Source organism: Oreochromis aureus, linkage group 11 (genome assembly GCF_013358895.1).
Source record: "Oreochromis aureus strain Israel breed Guangdong linkage group 11, ZZ_aureus, whole genome shotgun sequence".
NCBI classification, from domain to species: Eukaryota; Metazoa; Chordata; class Actinopteri; order Cichliformes; family Cichlidae; genus Oreochromis; species Oreochromis aureus.
Window position 1 is genome coordinate 32,734,720 of NC_052952.1, and position 17,896 is coordinate 32,752,615.

The 17,896-nt window shown below is 38.4% G+C and overlaps 1 protein-coding gene across 3 annotated transcripts in view; it reads right to left on the bottom strand.

Moving 5' to 3' along the window:
* The window catches only part of LOC116334989 (glucocorticoid-induced transcript 1 protein), a 29,278-nt gene extending 12,804 nt beyond the window's left edge, over positions 1-16,474 (bottom strand). For all 3 annotated transcript variants that reach the window (XM_031758563.2, XM_039619541.1, XM_031758560.2), the window contains exons 1-3: positions 16,332-16,474; positions 15,765-16,152; positions 6,597-6,745 (exon numbers count right to left, since the gene is read on the bottom strand). In XM_031758563.2, coding sequence (XP_031614423.1) covers positions 6,597-6,745; positions 15,765-16,074 — 459 coding nt within the window. In that variant the 5' untranslated portion in view covers positions 16,075-16,152; positions 16,332-16,474. The remainder of the gene's footprint in view (positions 1-6,596; positions 6,746-15,764; positions 16,153-16,331) is intronic.
* Positions 16,475-17,896: the final 1,422 nt, after the last annotated feature.

Consider the following 17,896-nt stretch of genomic DNA (forward strand, 5'->3'; position numbering starts at 1 on the left):
TGGGTATGTGCAGAGCGTATCCATCCATACAAGAAAGTTTTATTTAAGGCAAAAATGTGCTTCTTCTTAATAATCTCAATTATCTAATTTGAAACACCTTCGACACAGGTTTTCGAGGCACTGGCTTTAACTACAAGACTGTTTATATATGTGTTAAGGTCAACAGATCCATTTTTTCCCAGTTATCCAGTTCCAAGTCATGGCTCCAGACCTCCCAACACCCTGAATATGAGAATAGGAAGATGCAGGTTTAACGCCCAATGGATTGAGCAAAGGCTAAAGAGTGGGCTGGCTAGCAAGGCAAGGCTTCGTTCTTAAATCAGCATCTTCAGGGTTTCAAGCAATGTAATATAACTGCTTAAGTACTGAATATCTTTATATTTATATGCATCTAATAAATTCTTGATATAACGACCTGCAGACCATCTGATTATGTGTCACTGCGTGAAATATGCAGCTAAATGGTTAAATTAACCAAACAATAGATTTTTATTTATATTACTTAAATGTGCATTAAACTGCTATAAATGATATATGTGAACAAAGACATTCACATATACAGAATACATACTTTCACCTAACTGCACTTATACATATGCACAAGAAACAAGAATCAAATGCTCATGCAGGAGAGGTAAGGAAATACAAGCTCACACGAAGAGCTCTCTTAAAACCTAACCAAACACAATGATTAGGTAATAAATCCCCTCATTGTGAAGTCACTCAGGATATGCGCTACAACAAAATAAATAAATAAATGAATGAATAAATAAATAACTTAAAAAAAAAAAAAAAGGTCAAATGTTTAGATAAGCAGTTGAGAAAGATGCTTGCTAAAAGCAGTAATTATTGCCATGTGTTTAAAATTAAAGTTGAAAATCTGGAATCAATGAAAGTCAGCAAAACAGTCATGAGATATCATCCCTGAGGAAACTGTTATATTCAAAAGGCAAAACTAAAGTCATAGCATGTTTGACTGCTTCCATTACTAAGCTGACTTAAGGTAAATACTCCAAATCAGTGGCAGGGGACTAAATTCACTTTATTACTTGCAGACTACAGGAACACAAATTATAAGGTGCTTAAATCTAGTCCAAAAACCAGAAACCTACCAAAGACACAACATTGTCAGCAACAAAAGGCATTTACATGGTTTCCACGTCCTCACATTTAGTCATGAAAATTTACAAGTTTCTTGGCCTCTGTAAAATACAGATTTGCTACAGCTGCGCTGTACAATGCCCGGCCTATACCAGATCAATGAGTCTACAGAGAAGTTTTGTATCATCAGTAAGCCAATTTTTTTTTTTTTTTTTTTTTTTTTTAAACGTATACAAAACATTCCCGACAGGAGAGCACACAAGCATTTCTGTGTCATTGAACAAGTCTTTCAGATATGTTTAGCGGAAACAAGAAAACAGTTAAGTTATGCAAATTAATGCAAAAACAGAAACCGACTGAGGATGTTTTATATGGCTGTTTGAAACCACATACTTCCTCCTGATTATGCATATCAACACAGCCTCTGGTCCTCAAACAGCTGACGTTTTATCGACAGCACAGTAGTACGAAGCAACTTAAATGTCAGTGTCTTCACACTGCCTTATGTTTGACCCCACATAAACAGAAAACCCTCTATGGGTTTTCCAACTAACGCACAAGCCTTGCCCTATGATATGGAATATCACACTGTGAATAATGAGGAACACCCGTGAAGTCGTTTGCGCTGGCTCGCTGGTGCCGGTTGCCTGAGAAAAGGACAGCGGATTAAATGAGCACTTGTGCTCTCATAAAAGGGACCACTGTGCTTGGCAGATGTGTAGCTAGCCTTTAGCATTAACATTTTGTGCATGGGCTATGGATTCGCTTGTGCCGTTTGATGCCTCTGCCAAACACTGAGGGACTTGATGCTGCAGCGTAATCTGTTCATGCAGAATGCAGATTGGTTAGAAAGGGCACAGAGACTGTGTGGAGCTTTGGACTCGAGGAAAAACTAAGTTCTCACAGATGTTATATGACGTCAAGGAGGACCTGTAGCTTGTGAAATCTGCAATTCTTTTTTTTGGCACTTCAAGGTACAGTTTCATGGGAATGATAATTATTTTGCATTTTTCATTAGTTATACTTATTCATTAGTTATAATGCACAGTTTGGTGTTAATTTTTATTACTTCAGTTATGGTCATTTAAACAGTATCAAAGGAAAACATGCTGGCAGGCTGAAAAACTGAATCCCCTGGTCAGGACAGCCAGATATTTGTTCCTTCATCTTCTTGAGGCTTAAATCACCTTCATTCTGATTTGTGTTGAACAGGGGTGGCAACAAAGTGCTGTGACGACAGCAACCTTCAGTACAGGAAAAACAGCTTGCAGTAAAAATGATGACACTTAGGTGAGAAGTTGGCCTGAAGCTAGAGCCCTCATTGTTGAGCAAATGTTTAAATGTTGGCTAACAAACAAACAAATGTAAGCGAGTTCACAAGTTCAACACTGTTTTCAACATAAGAGGCCTTCTACATGAGCCCATGATTATTTTAGTTTTGTTAATCCTAAAGAAAGTTTATTATTTGTCAGTGGGCCAAAAGATCACAATATCATCATTGTTTGATATCTTAATTTGCAATTTAACTTCCCCAGGGAAATCATAAGATATGGCAGTTACAAAAACCACAGGCTGCCTCTCTTTATTGACTCTGTTCCTCTCAAACAATGTGTTAACAAGAATACCCACCTTTATTTACCTCAGAGGGCCTTTTATCGTTTCAGCTCCGACTTCCAAGCCTGAGCTGTGTGCCAGGTGTGGTGCCTGATAATGTAATGCTCTACAGATAAAACCCAACTGTTACTGCAGCCTGCAGCTCGCTTCCTATTGTGAATCCCACCCAAAGGGTTACATGCAGGCAACATCCTCAAGAATCCAGCTCTGTTCCAAAGCAGGAAATAATGACTGGGCTTCAATAGAATCACAGTGGAATTTGTGCTGTTTTGTTTAGATTACATGCCGAGACATGCGAGCAAAGTGCCGCTGCTATAATTTGGTACATTTTAGAGATGCAGAGACCATGTTCTCTGACTGGGCGAGTTGACTTTATGAGTCAGTAAATCAAAATCACTACAAGAGACATCAGTTTACATTAACCATCTAGGAGGCAAACATGGAAAAAAGTTACTGATTAAAACGTGGTATGAGATAACATCCAATAAAGCACTCTAGCACATGTTTCTGTCGAAAAGCCTTTGTACACCAAGGCAGAAGTTGGATGCATGTTAACATTAAGCCACCTCAAAGCACGAGAAAGCATTTCTTTTAACGGTCCTTTGAGGCTTGCTCCCAAAGTGAGCCAATCCCATTAGGGAGTGAGATTTCAAGCAAAAATACCATTTAATTTTCACCAGTTTCTACAGAACTGCAATTCAATGCTAGCTTTAACTGGTGGAGTCTGTGGTGGAACTTGTTTTCCTTCTACAGAGAGCTTCAACAGCTTTTGTATTTGGCTTTGGTCATTTTCTAATTACAGAGTAGAAACTGTGCGACTAAAGTTTAACGGAACAACAACCGGTCACAAAAAGTAAGTTCATCGACACTCGTTCTGGCAGCGAGTGCATCGGGCAGTAGCAGCACATTATAGCCTGTCACTGGTAAACACGGGAAAGTATACATTTTCACAGAAAAAAAAAAAAAAATTTAATAAATAATAACTGAATGATTAATCAAATATTTGAAGATAATGCACATTCCTAATAATCAGACCGTTAAAAACTCTCTACAAAAAAAATAGTTTTGCCTCTATGTATAGTTATGTCTTTTATAACTTCAGGATGCTTGCACCTGTATTTATTGTGTTGGTTTGTTTTTCAGTTTTGATTAATGAAATTGTAGTTTTATTAGTCTGTTACTTATCACTAATTGGAAGATGTATGTGTGTGTGTTGCACCTTCACACTTTATGGATGCTGATTGCTAACCAAGTTTGTTAGCCTTACTTTATAACTCAGCATCCACGCTCCACGTTACATCAAAAAACAAAATGGCAGATGCAAAATGCCAGCGGGTGATATCACAGTGGCTACGTCCATGTCTACCATGTACATGTGAAGTCTCGGTGAAAGAAAGAAGCTAAAATTCATATGAAGCTGTTAACGATGTCCTCTGGGCTAATTCACAGGGATATGAAAATAGTACAACAGCTTGTGTTGTACATTTTCAATTACACATAATGCTAATGAGTCTTTTCCTGTCACGTAGGCCCAGAATGTGCACACATATCAGCGGTCAGCTGGCCATCGGCTCCTGCACTGTGTGCAAAGTGCAACTTTTAATAGAAGACATGAGGCAACACAAACTGATCAGTTTTGTCTTTGTGCTAGTTCATTGAGGTTGCCTTGGTGTGTCAGGATCCTAATCTTCATACAGACATTCTCTGTGTTCTGTAACCACAGGGCCTAGAGCACGCAGCCCTGTCCCGGAACAGTGATTAGCATATGTATGGGCCCTCTGCTCCTAAACTCCCACACAAAAGGCAGGCGGGCCGTGTAGCCACGAGGGCCAGGTGGTAAGCAGTGGGATTTCTCCTCGCTTCAGTCATAGCCTGGGGGACAGGTGCAAACAACTTCACCTCCATGCAGGGCTGAATTACAGCTCAAAGCAGAGGCTGACTTGAACTTGTGCAATGCACAACAAAAGAGTCTGTGGATCCTTTGTGTGCTGCTTGCTCCTGTTGTTGTCTCATAAAAAGAGCTGGGGCCAGGCACAACTTGTTAACAGGAAGTGGTCTCTGACTATCCTTTGGGGATGGTTGTGCATTTAAGAATTCGAAAACATCTAAAATGTTTTCCATTTTTTCCACAGCTTCTAAAGACAAATCTTAAATTGGATTTTTATTTTAGCCTTCTTCAATCAGATTTTTACAGGTAAATATGGTTAAAACCAAGGCAAACATCACAGAATGGTTAAAAAACCCCACTAAGTCTAAAAGATGGGTCCATTTATTAACATTTGTCAAGATCCAATCACTATCAAATCGACTTTCCATTCTTGTCCAGTCTGTCCAGAATGCACAGGAACCCTGTAATTAGAGATGTTTACTTTGCACACAGCCGGCTCAAGAAACTTCGTAAGACCCACTCACCACTTCCTCAGCCTACACACAAAGAAATGCAAGGAGAATGAGGGGTTAAAGGGATGAAGCCCATGTAAATGAGCCTCGGCGGTCTTCATTCAGACACATGAAAGGCTTCTGTTAGCACAGAGGAGAGCAGCCCTTGTCATGATCATACATATTCAATATTCTTTCATAACAGAAACCCTCCCCCTACAAAAAAAGGCTCTTTGAGTGAAACTACATTTAACACTCAGTCACATGGCAAGATTAGTAGCTGATTATGTGTGGGCAGTTATCCAGGAATACTGTGGTCAGATTCAATGTGGAATCCATACATACGTCTTATGAAGTGTTATAATGCATTAAAATCTTGTGCTTTTGGGGAATTTCAGACTATTCACACAACTCCGTTAGGCCTACATTGGCAGCAGACTCCAGACTTCAACAACCAGATTAATATAACAAAAGTCTTTGGCCAGCACCAAGCACTATGACAGAAACTATGAAAGAAACCAAAAAATAGTTTTGGTACTCATGGCTGCAATTATTTGCGGGGAAATATCATTAATTTGAAAAGCCCTCCTAGCCTCATGGTTGACAAAGTGGCCTTAAAATAAGATTATAATATTTCATGTCTTTATTTTCCAGTCAACTGTAAAAATAACTTTAAATGGCCATAAACCACACTCATTTAGACAGATATTATTGGGGCAAGTAATCATTGTGCATCTCCACTTAAATGCAGTATTTTGACTCAACTTTTCCAAACATTAAAGACTCTTTCACCACCTAACATTGCATGTGCACGCAAAATGTAACGCTGCAGATGCTTAATACTGAGTTATGATGCATCAGTTAAAAAAACGTCAGCTACTGATTTCTTTCCTATGTTGACTTCTTCTCTGCCCGTAGTGATTTTTTTCCTCCACTGTATCCCCTATGGCTTAGAAGATGACTGCAAAGAGTCAAAAACTCCAGTGTAAATGGGATTGTGATGTAATCACAGTTGTTACAACAAATGCAGTGGCCACATACAAAGCTGTCTTTGACATTCAACAACAGAAAAAGAGCTAAAGCCTGAGCTTTAAACTCACAAGAATAACTTGTACATATGTCAAAATCTTTTGAAAAGTTGCCCATGTTTCATTTGAATATCTACCACTGTAACAGCATATACGACAGAACATTAGAAAATTATACAAATATTTCCAGATTTATTACAGAATTGATTTCCAAAGTTCAGGGAGTTACTTTGGGCACCTCCTTGTTTCCAGAGAAAACCGTGCAATACATTTTTAAAAGAAAAATGTCCAGAGAGACATTAACTACAACACCCAGAGTTAATTTTGGCAGGAACTCTCCAATCACTAGGCTTAAAGGTTGATTAAATGCACGCCAACATTGCGTAAAGGTTAAAGATTAGTGTTGAAAAGAGTTAGGTTGAGTCAACCCCTGCAGGCCTACAGCCAAGGTAGGATTTTCTGAACACTGTGTACCTGTGTGGCTTTGTCTTTCATGCAGGAAGGGTAGGGTCCATGGGAGTCCCGAGGCCACTGGCCAGTGAGGTATGGCCCTGTGATGGCGTCCAAGGAAGAAGCCCGTCGAATGGCACTCGAATTCCTCACCTGTAATTTGGATCTTTCTGCTGTAAAGTTAGAAAGAACAAAGAAACAGAATTAGGCACACACGTATGCACGCTGGCATCAGTACATGTCATGATGTGCAATACTGCCAAACACCCTGAGGCATCTTTTGACTCTTCCTAGCTGAGTGTGTTGATAAGTTTCAACTGGAAAGCTAATATTTTAGTGTAACAAATCACTTACTGCACAAATGCAACCAGGAACATGAATGACAAACCAAACCCAGTAGTTACATTTTTATCTAGAAATAAAGGAGCATGTAAATCGACGTCAGTTATAATCAAAACATACTGCTTTGCTTATAAAAAAGCAAGCTCAAAACAAAAACGACAAGCAATGTAATACAACATGGCTTCAATTAACCAAATGAGTTTGTGTACCAATATCTTCTAGTTTTGAAAGTATGGACAGTGTGATGTGTTACAGCAGAGCAAAGAGCAGGCTTGCGACCTGAGGCCTGGGGCAAATTTAAAGCAGTGTCTGACATTATGAGAATAATCTGGTATGAGCTGGAGCAGTTAAGCACACGGCACCCACATAAGAACTCATAAACAACCACAATGCACATCAATACTGCCTGCATCCACTCTGCATTCTTGCAGTGACACACAGTTAAAAACAAAAAACATGTAAAGATATTAGCTCGTGTGTTTAGAGACTGTGTTACATTTATTAGCCTCAATTTTACTTGTAGTAATTTCTAAAAAAAAAAAAAAAAGCAAGTGTGCATTCTTTCATTCCCATATCAAAGGCAGACTAAAGGAACAGAACGATGAGCAGGAAATATGCTTGTTTACTTTATTCCTTGCCTGAGCAGGCTAGGGCAAGGGCCTTTCCAACAGACACACAGACTAAACTATCTCCATGAGGCACCTCTCTCCTACTAGAACTACACAGCCGTTCATTGTTGCTCTTTGTTCGCAGAATACACAGGCCTACCCACCCAAAGGTATTGCCTAAGTAAGCTTACTGGGCTACAGTAAAAATTCCCTGAAGCATTCTAGACAAAGGAAGCAGGCTAAATTTTCTATCAATATTGATATAGTCCAAGCCAGTGCTCTCAAAACTGGGATTGTAGTTATTTTCCATCATCTCTCCACTTGCCAGACTAGAATAATCTCCTGATGAGAAAAAAGAAACAGTATGAAAGAAGCCAAGGCATCAAAGCAGTCTATCTGCTGATTTTTTTCATGGGTAAAGTAAGTGTATGTCAAATTAAAGAAATATTTTCAGGTTGAAGTTTAATAAGAACTTCCCTTCACAGTGCAAACAGCAAGCTGTGATGAAGTCTTTGCATTTCCAGGATGGTGAATTATTAGTTGTAAGGCAAATGTGATAACAAACATGTAGTTCTCTTTTTCAAAGTATAGGAGAACTGTTCGCCCCAGGATTGCAAGAGGATGCGTGAGACTGGTTGAAGAGAAAATTTGGTTAATTTAGTATGATCTACATTTCTACTCCTTTAGCGTGATGATTGGCAGGTTTTCTAGGTCATATGATAGCAAATTGGCAAAACAAGACAAAACAAAAGACAACTCGAGACCCTCTCAGGCCAGTGCATTTTAAGAATAAATCAATACGTTTTCCTATTGGGACCAGGCTTAAATAGAGACAGACTCAGTTTCTTAGACACGGTTTAAGCCTAGTCCTAGTTTAGAAACCCTTGTAATGGAAGAACTAGGCTTAATCCAAGTTAATATGGCAAATCTACTGAAAGTGCCTACATCAAAAGTGAAAATACACTGACTTTACCATGTTGTCAATTTTTAGACTGACATCAATTAATTCAAAGTATTTAGTTGAGTTTGAAAAGCAAAATGCGCTCAGAGTTTTCCTTTTTAGAATTTTTTTTTTAATCATTTTGAGGCACCAGCTAAAATCTTATTCTCAACTTGGACGTAGATAACAAGGATAATGGATAACCTTGTACTGGACATAAGCATGGGGGGGGGGAATTTTTATTTTGTTTTGGGTTTTTTTTAAGACCTAAGCTACAACCAGTTAATTAGTTAATGCAGTGCTGCTCAGTTATGGCAAATAATCCCAAATACTTGGCAAATATAAAGTATCTATATGCTGCAATAGCAGCACCTTTATGTAACACAATTATAAGTAGATGAGAGAAAAAAAAAAATACACATTTAGCTAACAAATGTGTCTTTCAGACAGAAGATTTATTTTAAATGAACAGTTAAATTGATTTACCTACCTGATTAAAGCAAACTAGTTTATGCTAAAAATAAATTAAATAAATAAATAAAATAAAAAACAAACATAAAGCACCCTGGTGGAGAGTAAATCTGAGATTTCAGGGCACTAAAAAAAAAAAAAAAAAAAAAAAAAAAAAGGAAAAAAAAAAAAAAAAAAAAAGTGTAGGGTGCTGGAAAGCAAGACGACAGCGTCAATATTCACACGATACCAGAGATTTAGCTTCAATCATAATGAGAGGGAAAAAATAAATAAATAAAAATAATCACTTAACTGCACAGCCCTAAGCTAATATATATCCAAAAACCCTACATGTGTAAAAACAGTTATAAAAGGATAAATGGAATTAAAGAAGTCTTTAAAACACTAAAAATGAGAACTAAGCTAATGGTGGGCTAATGTATTCATTGCTGTGTGTAAACAAAGTAATGCTCTTCTGTATGTACAGTCTTGAAAAGTTCAGCGTGGGGGTGGGCGATAAAACGACAAGATAATTATGAAAAAAAACTTTTCTTCAGTGAAAATTTAAGATATGGTAAATATCATTTTGTTTGTATTCTTTAATACTTGAAGGTTTTGAATGGTCAGAGTTAAGATTTTAATTTGTTATATACAGTTATGTTGTGTATTTAAAATGCAGCTGTATGGAGATCAACAGAACATTTATCATGTTCAGCTTCACACATTTTCACTTAGGAGTAAAAAAAAAAAAAAAAAAATTTTTTTTTTACTCCTAAGTGATTTCATTTTATATCTTGATATATCCACTGACATTAAAACATTTTTTTGCGATAACATTTTTTCCCCCCCATATCACCCAGTCCTAATTCAACGTCCTGTTCCAAAAACATCACGGCCAAAAAACATCTAGACTTTCAGGATCACTGCAGACTACATGTTCTGATTGTATTGAGGAAGCAAAAATTGTATAATTGTGTGCCAGAAATTCTCAAAGTGACGTAACATTTAGGACGCATTGATCGGATGGCGGTGCAATCCTGAAAAATAATAATTAAAAAAACAAAAACAAAAAAACCCGCTGGATCAGGTGACAACATTTCAAGTCCAGCTAGCAGGGAAACTAATATATAATGGAGGACATTAACAGCAAAGTGGCAGCAGTTTGGATGGGTTTTTTGTTTTTGTTTTTGATTACACTCGCCACACCAGCATGATAGTTTGGCTAAAAGGGCATTGGCCCAGTGTATTATTTTCAGAGAAGCCTAGTTACATTTAAGATAACAGAACGTGTTGCTGTCTGGTTCATATCTGGTGCTTATGTGTGAAGTTGTGCACAAAAATAAGAAATTAGCATGACTATATATGACAGCAGTATGCAGTAGATGCTTATTTAAACAAAACTTCTGCAAATACAAATTTGGTAAATAACACCAACATTTTTTTTAGTTTTCACAATTTTTCTAAATAAAGTAAAAATTTATATTGTTAAATATATGCATCACATTGTATTTTACAAAACTAGAAAATATTTAACGCAATATTTAAGATGAACCTTATGTTATCTTACATAAAAGAATGTTTCTCACTGTGAGGAAGAGAGGGGAACCAGAGGTTAATAATTTAACACCAGTATCTGATCATTACTAAAGCCAAGGCATCTAGCTTAAAGGGTGAGGGCCTATGACAATTTTGAAATGGAGCATTTGAGCATGCGCTGCCATTTCATACAAAATAAATGATAAAATTTATTGTGATTGTCATCCGAGTTTGTAGCTGTGTTTGTCTTTGCAGGCTGAGAAATTGCTTGTTAGCATAAAAAAAAAAAAAAAAAAAAAAAAAAAAAAAAAAAATTAAAATAAATTCATATACATTAATATAAACATTATTCATGTCCGAGTCCGGTGGGTATCTTTCACAACAAGCGAGTATGAACAGGTTTGAATGCATCTCAGTGAATGAAGAACGTATGTGCTAACAAATCCCCCATTTATGTGTGTGGACTTAAGAATGAGCAAACTTTAGATCAAAGTTAAGGGTAAACTTCCAGGTGTTTCAAAATGTCACATGCATAGAGATGAAAGTACAGGAAACAGTGCAGTTATGCTACAGTCCACTGATTCAGACCACATTCATTTTCACATTTGGTCCTACTCTGCAGTTTGAATAGCTGACAATGAAGCAGGGCCATTTCAGCACAGCTGGCACTTTGACTTTCATTGTGGGAACAGTGTGGTAAAAGATGATGTCATGTTGGTGAACCTAAAAGGTCATAAGGTGAAATATAATACTCTTAACTCTGTCCACCATCATCAGGCTAAGATCTAAATCATGTGAACCAAAGTCCATCACCACACCCGTGGCACTGTAAGCCACTTTGGACTGAGTTTTCCACCAAATGGCAAGCATTATGTCTATGAGTGGGTTCAAAGTACTACAGTGTATGAGAAATTATACACTGCACAGACTTTTGCTGTAGTCAAATCACACTGGGCTGCAGCAATAAAAGATAAAATGAACAATTTTTGCTCATATTGAGGGCTTTTCCTGGCTTAAAAGGGACCTTTGCATGGGGATGACTGTACGTGAAAGCCGGACTGGTCTGCAAAGCAAAAAGTCTGTTACCTAACTTAGCAGAAGGCTATGGATTTTGCATTTGGACATTGGATGAATGAAAAATTTATTTTTAGGTTTGAGTAAATTACCAAAAAGCATGTTAAAATTTTGTATACACGCAAAAATTCTGATATATATAAAAAAAATAATAAACAACAACAACAAAACAGCACAGTAGATCTTGTGTTTGTAAATCGTGTTTTCCAGGCAGAGGTAAGCTTGTGTCAGAATGTGACAGTTCTACAGTAGCATCTCTTTATTAACCTCGTGGAAAACTAACTTTAGTGCCACAGGGCATCCACATTCACTCTAAGTATTCCGGACCAATAAATGCACTGTACTGGAAAACACCTGCAAACATTACCCCCCTTTAAAGAAGTACTTTCTGAAATGTGAAACTATAAGCCAAAGTGAAAGTCAAGCTTAACCCCATCTCTTAAAATAATTTTTTTAATTAAAGTTCCATTTTCAAAACAGATGACTGGGATGTCTTATTGAGTCAACTGTGATTAGAATTTGCTGATCAGTGGAAATAAATATGGACAGTATTCGCATTGGACAGTATTTCACACTTTCATGATTTAAGAAAAAAATTATCTCTAGGCCTACAAACACTTTCCATACATTTTATATAGTAAGGCTGGCATTACCACAAAAATAATAATGATGCACTTTATTTCATAAAAACAAAACAAACAAAAACCTGGAGTTCAAACCCATTCAGGGGGCAAACTGGACTCACTGGTGGACAGGGTCTGGCCTAGGCTGCATGCTTGACACCATGTTTTTACATTGCACATTTTGTACTTTACAATCATGTCCAGGACACTGAAGAGCAAGAATTTCTATTGATATTTTATGCAACAGGGCTAAGAACTGGCTTAAGGTAAAGGAGAAGGACAAAAAGTGCAGCTGTAGGAGACGTGAGCTGTGAAAAAGAAATCAGACTATAAACTGCCAAAGCTTCAACACACCGACTATGCCGTGTATAAACTAGACTTTCAGGATCACTGCAGTACACTACATGCACTACATGCAAAGATTGTAAATGTAACGACTGCCCACTGGTTAGTGATGGACGGTGCTGAAGCAACGACTTGAGTATTATCACTGTCGCAATCTTGCTGTTTTAAATGGGGGGGGGGGTGTAGTCACAATCATATGGAAAACAATTATTAACCCTTGGCCCATATTTTTCACAGAGAACACTAATAACTGTACTTTTACAATTAAAAATAAAATTACACCACTGACCAGCATGCTGGGTAATGCTAGCTAACAATCTGCTGGGAGGGGGTCCGTTGTTGCTTTGGGGATCCATGAACACAGATGGACGCTCAAGAAACAGCAACAACATTAATTTTGCATCATTTCTGGCCATGCTGCCTCTGTGCTAGACTTGCCCTGGAGGTGAGGCTCAGGTTGCCCCAGAGGTGAGGCTCAGGTTGCCCCGCCCACCTGCAATTACAGGGGAGCAGGTAGGATAAAGACAGAGTACTCAGGACTGACAGTTGTTTTGCTTGACGACAATATAATTTGTGTCACCAAAATTGGAATAAGTCCAAATGGAGTTTATCGCGAATCTGAACTTCTTAGTGCTCATGTGGGAAAGTTCAGCTAGATGTTAATTGTGATATGACCCATTAATCTGTAAATTTCTCTAGCTCATGTTGAGTGTTTTCACCTTTGTCATCCTGGTATTTAGAAACCTGGTGAAAATAGCAAGGGGGTGAATCTGACTGTGACACTACTCGCACAAAGCCTTGTCAACCCAAGTTGTTAGCCAGTGAGGACATCCTGGATAATCCTTCTGACACTTAACCAAAATTTGCTAAAAAAAAAAAAAAAAAAAAAAATACTTAATGCTTGATTCATTGTGATCTGAAACAGGTGGCTGAGCCCATAAACTCATCAGGAAAGTATTTACTGAGGTCAGGAAGGAGAGCAGTTTTTCCATAGACATTTATAGAAGCGCAATTCTATTTGGAACCACAGTTATTGCCCCCTGGAGGTCGTTAAAAGATAAGATAAGATAAGATGGCCTTTATTAGTCCCACAGGTGGGAAATTTGTTTTGTTACAGCAAAAGTGCAAAGTTATGTAGCAGAAATTAGAAAACACTGGAATGCAATAAAATACAATAAAATAAAATAAAATACTATATACAATAGAATAAAATAGAATAGAATAATATATACAATAGAATAAAATAGAAATACAAATACTATATACAACTGAGTAGGAAAGAATGCAAAGAATGCAAATATATCTATGGTCAATGTAAAATACTGCATTGGTGAAGCATTTCTAACATAACAGGGAAACGCTGCATTCTTGTTACTAATGAGGTAGGTCACACAACTTCAACATTAATGCACAACTCCGCTAGCTCACCAGAGCTACTTCACAAGGAATGTGCTACTGTGTGCTCAGAGTTCATAGCCTTTTACTCTTCAAGTGTAACTCATCAGATCGTTCTCTAGGTGGGACATTACTGTAGACCACAGAGAGGCGGCTGCATCAGAGCCAAAATTTGTTTTACACGATTTTTTAAAAATAAGTATACCAGTAATTGGGGGGAAAAGAAAAAAGCTGCATATGGGACCTGACAAATCAGCCAATGCCCGGAGGAAACTTTGCCTGACACAAAAAATGATTTGACTCATGAATGATGGGCTGATTAACTTCATTCATTTCAAGCTGTCTGCTTGACAGTTTACAATCACAATTTTGTAAGTGAAATAAAAGTGAAAGGCATCTTTGTGTCATATTTTTATTTTAATGATCAATAAGTCATTCTGGGAATCTTGTCAGTTATTTGTTTCAATTGTTTTTCCACCTTTAAATTGATCTATATGCCACATTTTTCACTTTCAGGAACCATGAGACCACTCGCTGATGTGGCCCATAGTACTTGTCATCTGACGCCTCTCAGGCGTGTTTGTACTGTGGGGTCACATCCATGAACGAGGGTCAAGCCTCCATCATCATCACCACTGACATGGGACACTAGTCTGGGTTAGAGGTTGACTCTCTCAGAGGACCGAGGTATGCATGGCATGCCAACAGAGCAGGGAATCAACACCAACTCAGGTGAAATTCACCGTGCCTGGTAAAGCTGCCCACTCAGTTGTTATTGAAGAGACTTAGTTTCCTGCCTTGCATGCTACACTAGTCAAGGCTGGAGGTCATCTCATTCAAAGAACTGAGGAATGTGAAGCACGTCACAAACATTAAATTCCACACACTACTCCATAATAACTATTGTGCTGCATTGAGAAAAGAGGGCACCCATTTCGTTAAAGGTAAGAGGGAAAATCTATTAGGATTTGACAAATGGAAGTAAAACTGCTCCAGCTGCTGAGGCAGGAGTAGTCTAAGTAGAATGAGCCTGTTTCGCCTTAATATACAGAAAAAGCAGGCCTTTCTTATCACAGTGTGTTTCAAACTCTAGCTTGACAGAGCGTGGTTAGGAGTGTGTTTTCTACAAAAACACGGGGGCTACAGAAAAAGTAGTATTCTTTCAGCAAAGAAGAAAAAGTGCACTGCTGGCCTGTGAAAGCATACTGCTACAGAAAACCGGCCACAGGGTCGATATTTGGCAGGAGAAGCAGCCACTTAAATAAGGTTTAGTCAGTGAAGCACTGGGAGCTGCCTAAACTTTCACATGCTCCTTCACTGTATCTCCATATCTCTTCCAAAGATCAGCTGGGCATGACATGAAACAACATAAGGCCAGGCTCTGCTATCCATGTGCAAGGCAGCATGGTGAGGTTTAGCATATGTTCAGAGTACGTGCATCTATGTATGGAGTGAGAGTCAGTCTAAGCAACACCTGACCATTTCTCTCGCGTGGCTTCTCCTGGGAGTGACGTGGCCGCTGTTATAACTAAGATCAGGTCTTTCTGCCAATTCTCTCCTTTCAAAAGAGCAAATAAAATAAAGGAGCCAGTATTTCGCTCCAGCCTCTTTATGACTGCCTAACTGCACTTAAAGATAGGCTTAATAGTTAATGCATAAACCTCCTTCAAAGCAAGTGCCAACCTGACTCCAGACTTTGGTGTTACCCACCCCAAAAAAATAATATGTGATCACATTTTAGCACATTTAATGGCATGACTATACACCACACAGTGACAACATAAGTTGGGCTATCAAGACAAGTCATCCTGAATCAAACGCACGTGGTCAGCATTTGTTGACCCAGCACAGGCAAAGTTGCTGAAAATCTTGTTTTTACCTCTGGAAACTGGAGAGTCTGGGGGGCAGGACGACTCCTTATTTTCGGGGGACAGTCTTTGCTTAGCATTTGCACTTCCTGAAATGAATGTCGGACTGGAGGGGGGGCTGGAGCCCCGGCTGTGGCTCGTGGCTCCTCCGCACAGGGTCTGTGGCCGCGTGGGACTGCTCTGACCCGCACGAAGGAGCTGGTAGGGCACAGTGGCACGGATGGGGTGCAAACGGCAGCTGTTGTTGTTGAAGGAGCCGGGGGAGCCCGCATTGCTGCGTCTGACCCTCGGCTGCTGAAGCGAGTTGCTGGGGGCTGACATCCTCACAAAGTGACTGTAATTCTTATCGCAGTGAAAAAAACAAAACAAAAAACACGTACTGCCAAAGTTGCTGTTTTTCTGCAGAAGGAGATGGTGGTGGGGAGAATGGGATGGGGTGGGGGGCGGTAAGATAAACATTAGCTTGTTAGCAAAAAACAAAACCAAAAAACAAAAACGTTAGCTTCCTTTAAAAAAATCAGCTCATTCGTTCGAAGAAAAAAATAGGTCAAATACGTATTATTCTGGGATAAACTTACCTGTTAGATACTAACAAATGCCGTCGTAAGCTGCAAACACAACATGGGCAACTTTAAAAGCTGTTTTGTAATACTTCTCATTACGTTTAATTCGTGTTTTCCAGCTCTCTCTGCGTCTTCCCCTGTGCACTCACTCTAAATGACAGTTCTTTCTACCAGACTACTGGCTGCTGCCTGTGGGCGGAACACAACGCTCAATTCCGAGCGTATGATTGGACACTGGCGGTGTACAGTAACGACGCTGATTGGTCCAAATTTATCTATGGGTTAGATTCTCAACCAATTATATCTGTAAATACTTTATCAGTACATTATTCATTTTTTTGTTAATTACATATAGCTCCAAAATAAATATTAAAACTTAGAACTAATACAAACTTGTAAAATCACTTCATGACATTATTCATTATTTTGTCAGATTCAGATGTAATTTGTGTAATTTCACACTGAGGTGAATGGCTTTTACCGCAGGAACCTTTTGCACATCTTTACAGGCAGTGAAAACTTAGTCATCAATTTCAGCTCTACAGGAAATCTGGACCACCTCATACCACAATGCCTACATTTATTAGCTGTTGTCCCTATATGACTCACTGAGCTCCTTATTTTATTGTATTTAGATTGTTTTGCAATCGAGATTTTTTTTGTTCTACTTTCTATCTAACTGGCAATATGATAAGACATTTCGACACATTTTGTCACATTGTATTGCTTTATTGAGCTACTTCACATCATTTAGTTTGTCAAACGATTTGTTTAATGTTCTAGCCACAATAATTCCTCAGCTTTTTGCATTGATAAAGTAAAACCAAACCAGTTTATCCCAGCCTCATTTAGCGCACTGTCCACTAATCCAGAACCATCTTGCTTTGAGGAAACAGTGCTAAACACTGCAGCACCATACCTGTTGATCTCATTTATTGAGCGGTTTCTGATTTCAATTTTGCAGAGGACTGGAAAGTTTGTATCTTTTGATTTAAAAAAATATATATATTTATATGAATCAACTGAGCGGCCTTGACCTTGTTTCACCTACTCTCCTGATTTCCTTGTCTCTGTTAATGATACTGTGCATAAGTGACTTGAGAGCTTGCTTATGTGACTTGACTCAGGTCAAATTCCTTTTATGCTTAAAGATATTTGGCAAATGAATGTGTGTGGTGAGACAGTTGGTCATCTGTTGTTTTTCCCAATGGCAGAATCTCACTCTCAAACTTCAGGCCAGCTCCAGATGACAAAACATCTTTATTCCACGACAACTGGCCAAACTACATCTGTTTAGAAACATAAAAGTGAAAATTCCAGAAAAGCAGCTAACTTGGAGTGGGATTATTTGTGTGCAAGCTTTTGTTCAGAAAATCAGGATGCTCAAAATCTGTTTTTTCTTTCTCTCTCACCATCTTCCTGAATGCACAGATTCTGTGTGAGTTCCCATGGGAGAATAATGAGTGACTCAATGAACAGAAAGAGTGAGCACGTGACAGAAAACCCACGCTAACTGCGTCTATAATAATGTAAAAATAAGCCATATAAGGTTATGGAAAAACACCCCCATTCAGCAGTGC